The sequence below is a fragment of the Nicotiana sylvestris genome, chromosome 8, assembly GCF_000393655.2.
Source record: "Nicotiana sylvestris chromosome 8, ASM39365v2, whole genome shotgun sequence".
Classification (NCBI taxonomy): domain Eukaryota; kingdom Viridiplantae; phylum Streptophyta; class Magnoliopsida; order Solanales; family Solanaceae; genus Nicotiana; species Nicotiana sylvestris.
Genome location: NC_091064.1, coordinates 193,923,901 through 193,931,757, shown reverse-complemented (window position 1 = coordinate 193,931,757; position 7,857 = coordinate 193,923,901). Strand labels below are relative to the sequence as shown.

General features: G+C 34.3%; 1 protein-coding gene across 3 annotated transcripts; it reads right to left on the bottom strand.

Moving 5' to 3' along the window:
- Nucleotides 1-1,820: 1,820 nt before the first annotated feature.
- On the bottom strand, nt 1,821-7,383 carry LOC104215743 (ATP-dependent 6-phosphofructokinase 6-like). Of its 3 annotated transcripts, none has more exons than XM_009765624.2 (14): nt 7,091-7,383; nt 6,797-6,951; nt 5,986-6,032; nt 5,854-5,893; nt 5,383-5,445; nt 5,153-5,290; nt 4,560-4,718; nt 4,370-4,423; nt 4,148-4,216; nt 3,904-4,033; nt 3,364-3,629; nt 3,080-3,128; nt 2,831-2,985; nt 1,821-2,231 (listed from the first exon to the last, which is right to left on the bottom strand). In XM_009765624.2, exons 2-14 carry the CDS (start codon nt 6,902-6,904, stop codon nt 2,037-2,039), a joined length of 1,473 nt encoding a protein of 490 aa, XP_009763926.1. In that variant the 5' UTR covers nt 6,905-6,951; nt 7,091-7,383; the 3' UTR covers nt 1,821-2,036. The 3 variants fall into 3 exon arrangements, with proteins under 3 accessions (XP_009763926.1, XP_070010772.1, XP_009763925.1); XM_070154671.1 differs by having other exon boundaries at nt 6,797-6,942; XM_009765623.2 differs by lacking the exon at nt 7,091-7,383 and having other exon boundaries at nt 6,797-7,083.
- Nucleotides 7,384-7,857: the final 474 nt, after the last annotated feature.

Below are 7,857 nucleotides of genomic sequence, written 5' to 3'. Positions count from 1 at the left end.
GTTTTGGGAAAATAGCGATTTAGTCCTGTATTATTGAATTATTTCAGTTTTGATTCATGTATTATTCAACTGAGCACCTTGAGCCTTAAACTAGTCTAATTGTGTGATTTGATCCCTCAAACTAATGTTTATTAAGATTCTTAACAGAATTTTTTTTTAAGTGAAAGAAGTCTTAACCTGCCATTAGGGGTGTTCATGACTCGGGTTGGTTCAGTTTTTATCAAAATCAAACCAAACCAACTATATTGGTTTGAATTGGTTCGATTTTACCGTTTTTTTTTTAATTTGCAGATTTTTTATTACATGAATATTATTTCAATCTTACTTTGTTAAAGTTATAGATAAAACTTGATAAGTGAATATAAGTTTAGTAAAAATCAAAAGAACCCACAAACATATGATCTATTCAAATATTTTTATGGGAGAATTTTTATAATAAGACATGATAGTTATTTTCTTAATCATCTAACAATTTTTTTTATCTACAATTTCAAATTTAACCGAATTTTATAATTAAACACAAAAATCAATATGAAACCTAAATAATGATATGTTTTATTTAATTTTAAAATTATCGATAAAATATCATTTTAAATTCGAATAAAGATATAAGAGTTTAATAGATCTTGACATGTGAATATGGAAGAATAAAGAGTTTAGAAAAATTGTATTATATATATAAATATTACAGAAAAATTGTATTATAGCTATATATATATATAATACAATTTTACTACAATTTCATAAATATAATGTATATCATGTCGTCGTCGTCTTCTTCTTCTTTTTACACCCTCAAAATTGAGATATAAATTCCAAACCATATTCCCTATTGTTTGCAACAACACCCAATACAAACAAATAATGGTTTTTGAAAACTCAAATTCGAATTCAAAGCTTTTTAATGGTTGTCAATGGTAGAATTAATGCTCTCTTTTCCTTTGCTTTACATTACTGAAATTAGGGATTGAGAGATAGAGAGAGACGCAGAGAGAATTCCCTATTCTTTGCAACAACACCAAATTCAAACAAATAATATTTTTTGAAAACCCAAATTCGAATTCAAAGCTTCAAAGCTTTTTAATGGTTGTCAATGGTGGAATCGTGAGGGAGTGCAAGATACGTGAGGGAGGGATTGGGATGTGGAGAGAGAACGTGGGGAGTGAAAGATACGTTAGAGTTATTTTAGGACACTAATTATTATGATTAATTCTCTTAAAATGTACATAAATGGTAATTGGGTATATAAAATATAATTATAGTAAAACTTGAGTAAGGAGGGTAATATAGTTTCATATAATGTATAGGAATGTAAAAATTCCTTTACTAAATCAGTTTTAGCACTTAAAAATGCTTTTTCAGCACCTAATACTATTCAGCTACGTCAAATAAGCTAATCCAAGCATCGAGATAAAACCAAAACACTGGCTAATTTACGAAATTAAAATTGATTTATACACCACTTATTTACAGTTATTAGGAAACGGAAGGAGACATGTCAAATGACCTCTAACTTAACTCCCAAATCACCATTTGTGATCGTTGAAGTTATGATTTTGATACAAGTGCATACTTTCTCAAAGGACTTGCCCAAATTTGAGAGGCGGTCTTTTAGACATTTAGACTTATTGAATTTTAAACTCTTATCTGTTATTCATGTCTTATTCATACCATACCAACAGCATAATTTGGAAACTACAATGGAGACCAAATAAATTTACTTGACCATTGTTAAAACATGATTTTAATGTTATTTTATACTCCATAGTATTTATAACAATAGCAATCTGCATTTACAGTCCGATTGAAACTTCTGCAGGTACACAAACAGTATCAGTTTCCGCATCAAAATCAAGTATGCTCTTTTCTTAATTATTGTATATTGTTTACATTTACAAAAATACACATCGGGTAAAACTCACCAAGCTGGTAATCATCACACATTGAGATTACAGAACTGTAGGATTCTATCGCAAGAGCTCAACTCCTTTTTTTTCTCAATGTACACAATGGATCCATATGAAGTTCAAAGTTACTTAGCAGAGGACTTGTTTCTCCATCAAATTATCGTCTGTAATTGAATCGTCTGACAACTGAGTAGGTGGTTCTTCCTCCTTGTGCGCTTTAATTATATCTCTTGTTCTCAAGAAGCTAGGTTGATTGGTTGACGATAGAAGTCTCGCCCACATCCTGTCCGTTATCACTACCTTGTTTTGTGTCTCAGTGATTCCCTGCAGGCACCACGTAAAAGCAGATCATAATAAAAAATAGCAGAATCACTGCATCTCATGCAGAAACCTATTTGTATAGTACTGCTGCCAATCTTGGGCATTATATACACTCGTGACACTAAAGTGAGAAAGATAATGGCGGAGCTAGGTATTCTAATAAGGGGATTCGGAAAAAAATACAAGAATGAACCACCTTAACTGCTACACCGAAAGCTTCTCTCATGTCAAGGAAATTCAATAATTCATATATGTACGTGTATTTGTGTGTATGGGCAGTATAGTTTTCCTGTTTTCGGATGAAGGGACTTCAATTGAACTCCCTTCATTAAACCGTGACACCCTAAACGAACCCCACATCAACAAAACACAGGAGAGATGTTGGATATATAAGGAAATAAGCCTTAAATCCTAGTGCCGCGTTTTAAAGCCGTGCGAGCCTGTGCCTATAACGAACAATGTCACTAGTGGGTTGGGCTGTTACATAATTAGCTACGACCCAGGTTGATAAGGAGAAACTTGAAAGTAAAATGTGGAAACACCAATAAGTAATACGAAAAAGCAGTGAGGTCTGGTATTTCCGTGGAAGGAAATGAACTCACATTAAAGGGTATGTAAGCATGTCTGCCATTGACAGGACCGACTGTAAAGCCAGTATAGCCAGCCATTGCTCCGTGCACAGCACTTTGAGCAAGAAGAGTGCAATACACATTGTCAGATGCATTACTTGGAATAGCCCGAATCATGTATGTCGGATCTGCACATTAGAAACAGAGAAATAGGCTGTTAGGTTCCTGCTAATCTCATCTGCAAAAGATTAGAAATTTGGCATTCAGACAATCAATACCGACCTATATATTTAAGATTAATGAGCATCTTCTTTTGTTTAGAGAAATGTTCCTGCAAAAAAGTCCATAGCATTTAGTACCTTACAAATGAGTCAGTCTGCATTCTCATTCAGATAAGCTTCAAATTTTTGAAATAACTGAAAGAAGGCGCTAGCCGTACAACTGCATACAATGTAGTGTTCAACTATTCAATGAAATTTGGAATAACATACAATACATAAAAGGGCAAGCACCGTATGCACTTAATGAGGAAGAACATGGATTTCATTAAGTAAATCCCAACGTACCTTTATCCTTTCCGAGATCCATAGGCCAACATCTTGTAAAAGCTTATTCCCTGAAGGATCCTGCTTACCGGTGCATCTCAAACTCTCAGAAACTAGCTCTTGGGCGGCACCTTCAGCTATGACTATAACCATGTGTCCATTTTCTTTGAGCCTATGCTCTATGTACTCAAACAGTCCACCACGTCCCTCAAGATAGAAAGGGGACTCGGGAATCAAGCAGCAATCGACATCTCGACTGGCAAGAGTAGCATACATAGCAATGAACCCTGCACATTCAACACAAGTGTTCAAAAAACGTCGACCAGACAACTCATACCAATCTATGTGCTATAAAATCATAATAAATCAGCTTTGTCATGTATATGTAGCATTATCAACACGAAACTCCCTTGCAAACCTCTACAAATGTTGCTATCCAGGAACGAAAAAGAACTTTTCAAGACCTTAAAGAAGTTCTGAGATACTACTTAAAATTTCCCTCAGGGAAGGTATAGCATGTGGATCAAACAGCACTCAAAAAGTATAGCATGTGAATCTTACCACTATCCCGTCCCATTAACTTTACAAGGCCAATTCCATTCTCAAAACTAGTAGCTTCAACATGAGCAGCACTAATAGCACGTTGGGCTTCCTCAACGGCAGAATCAAAACCGAAAGACTTGTCAATAACCTGGGAGAGAATCAGAAAAGATCACCAAAAATAATTTTGTTACCCACTGAAATTTTGGTACTTGTCGAATTACAAGTACCACATGCCAGGTAATCTACATGACAAAGTAGTTACCGGTATATCATTATCAATTGTCTTAGGGATTCCAGCAACTGAAACATTGAGACCACGCCGTCTGATTTCCTGTAGGAGAAAGGCAGAATAAACATGAGTGAACACACTTTCATTGTTTTCTCCATCAACAAACTAAATATTAATAGAATGAATTGATCTAAAAGATGCTCTTCTGAAGTGTGTTTTGTGGAATGGTTATGGGTTAATGGCTAGAAGGTCTACCTCAAATATCACCGCTGCTCCTCTCTGTGTTCCATCTCCTCCAATAATATAAACCTTGAAAACAAAAGGCAACACAAATATCTCAACAGGACGCACAGATTAGATGTAAAGAAAATGTCCTGAGACCTGAGTTGGTTCTCGAATGAAATATCCTGAGTTACTTCTCAAATAATTTTTTTTTTATTTTTACCTGATTGATATCCCGGTCCTGAATGCTATCTACTATTTTCTTGGTAACATGACCTCCTCGAGATGTCCCAAGTATGGTTCCACCACGTTTATGAATATCATTCACAACCTTTGGTGTCAAGGGAATTATGTTTTTGGAATAGAAACCTCGATATCCTCCCTACACATCCACAAATTTCATTAATTTTGATGCGGACATGCATAAAGCAAATTTTGGAATTACAAATCAAAGATAGAGTGCACTGTTAACAGTAGCAAAAGAGCAAAAGATACAAACATGGATAGAACAACTAAGTTTGACTTCAACATTATTCCATGTGTTCCTAGAATTCCCTAACTTATCCTTTACACTTCTCTACTATTGCTGATATGTGAGAATACTCTTAATCTAATTGCAGCAATCCTCTTCAAGATGAGTCTTGATGCTACTGCTTCTACAACTATCTACCAAGCATTTCGATGAGCAGAGTTCGACAAAAGGGAAACCAAGTATGTAAACATTGTCATAAGCAAAGTTGCTTTATTTGACAAAAAGGATATATGGTAATTGCTTTAGTATACAACTGTGTGTCATGAAATAAAATGCATACTCACATCTATCCCCATGACCCTCTTTACGCCATACATATAATGTAGGCCGCATACTATTTCTCTGATAACTGTGTTGAGACCAGGACATAAGCCTCCACATGTCACTATACACGCATGAACATCTTCTGGCTCAAAATAAACCTGAAAAATCATCAGGAAAGTTCATATTTGTTTGATAAAACCAGAGGACCATGAAATTTCAAATGTTGTAGTTACATCAGATACAGACTTACTCTTTGACGAGGACCAGCTCGACGAAAATGTATTCCCCTTGGACTGTTCTTGTGCACAACAATCTGTAGGTTTATTGGCAAACGTGTAAGCAGGGCGAAACCTTGTCCAACCAGGATTTACAAGGGACATACATCCTACTACCTCAAAATTTATAAATTTTAAGTTTCTTTCCGCAGATCTTAAACGATATCACTTTTAAAGTTCTCACTCTGTCATGGACTTACGGAAGAGGCACCAAATTCTGCCAAAGATAGGCATTTCAATTAAGACAAATTCACATGAGTTTTGCCTCCATATAACAGTTACTATTGCACAAGGATCTAGGCATATTGCTTTCAAGGCATACTATTCGTAACATTCAAAATCTTGGAGTCTTGACCAAGGCAACATATTAGCACTAAGACTATCAAGTGCTTCTCCAAATGAATAGAAGGTAAACACCAAATAAGTTTCATTTCAACAGGACTGACCTTTTGAGCAACCGTATCATCCTCATCGACAAAATACTGCCTGAAAAAATGTTAAATTTGGCTGATCAGCTTGATCCTCTTGCACTTTATAAATAAACAATCAGAACAGAAGGAGAATATCCGACGACTTACTTAACGACTGAATATGAAGGATTATCTTGCACTGGATTAGGATATGTCTGCAATAATAGGACAGTTATTTAGTACTTGGTCAAAATAGAAACTCTTTAACCTTCGTTAACAAAAAAGAAAAAAGAGAAAAACTTTATTGCTTTTTGCACTACAAACACCATATAGAGCATAATTCATAGTAAATTACTTTTGCACAGGAAGAAAACAAGCAGAAGGTATCCACTAGTTTCTTCGTCAATTACTCGTCATCCCAGAAATAAAACAGCAAGGGTAATAATCATCCTCTTCCTATTGCATAGTAATATGTCAAATTCCAACTTCAATTCCTATCATTTACTAGACAAACCAAAAAGCAAAATTTGTACAGAAAGAAGAAAAGTGATTACAAAGAAAAGGGTAGTTGAACTTTCTAACTTAAAATAATAAAAAAGCTTAATGATTTGCCACGTCAAATTATTAAAAATGTAAAAAAGAGCCAACATATTTTTAACCTTTCCACCAAACAACAGCTTCTTTAAATATAAATAAATAAATGTACTAAAAGCATCACCCTGATCATACACAAATCTAGTTCAATCATATTGCAAATTAAGCACCAGTTTTCTTCAACATGGAATATGGCCAATCAAATGGAAGATGGTGATCCAGCAACAAATTAAATAGCCCAACTTGTTTATCAATTAACTGAATCCAGATAAGGATTCACAAAGAAGTTGTCAGTATACATGATCAAGAATCAGACCAGCTTCATTATTACTAATAATTAAAAACATAATATATATATAGATTAGAGGGAAAGAGCGAAGATTACAGGCAGATTAGAAATGTAATCAGACAAATGAGGAACATCCTGTAGAACATAACCACCATCACCAGTCACAATCTTCTGCTTCTGCTGAGAATTAGGCGCTTCTCCCATTGAACTTCTATCCAATCCAATCTTCTTGGACCCCAGTACTGTTACAGCTACAAAATTATGATCCACTGATCCCATTTAATATCTCAATTCAAGTCAACGATTTATCTCAACTGAACTTGCACCCATAGCATGTAACTCTTCTGTATATATATATATATAGTTATAAATTATGAAAAGAGGACGTACAATGAATTACCGACGAAGCTAAAACCAGTAGACCACTGCTCAAGTTTGTCTGAAAATAGCAGCCTCTGAACTTTCAACTACACATATAGTCAACATATATAATAAATACAAATATTTGAAGTCCTTTTTAATATAAAATAAAAAGGCATAGGTGGCAACTGTTTATTGAATTGTCTCGTGGGTTTTGCCTTTTTGGACAGGAGTTCACGAAAAGTTAGGAAATTAGAACAGAAGATGGGATGAAGGAGGCAAAAATGAGAGGACTGAAATTGTTTTTGAAAAGTTATTGACATTAATTTTTTTTGTTGAGTCTTCTGGAAATTAGAAGATTCTTTGATCTTATTCTAGATTCTGTAATATGTGGACTTTGGTTAATTAAAAAAAATAGGGTGTGAGGTCAATAATGGCCTCATACTTTGAATTAATTACTAGCTTGACGTTAACTGCAGACGCACACCCTCTTATCTTCTTGGTTAGCAATCCACTGCACCTTGTTATTTTGACATTTTTATTTATGTCAATAACACAGTTTAAAATGATAGACCAATATTTTCATCTCTTATATAATACAGATTAATCTTATTTTCACTAATGATAGGCCAATCTAGTAATCAACAACAATAATAACATACACAGAGTAGACGGAGAACAAAATATATGTGGACCTTACCCCGACTTTTGTGAAGACCAATCTAGTAATCATTTAGAATAAATTATTTACAATACATAAAAATAATAAGTGTCAATTTTACGCAATATTAACTAAG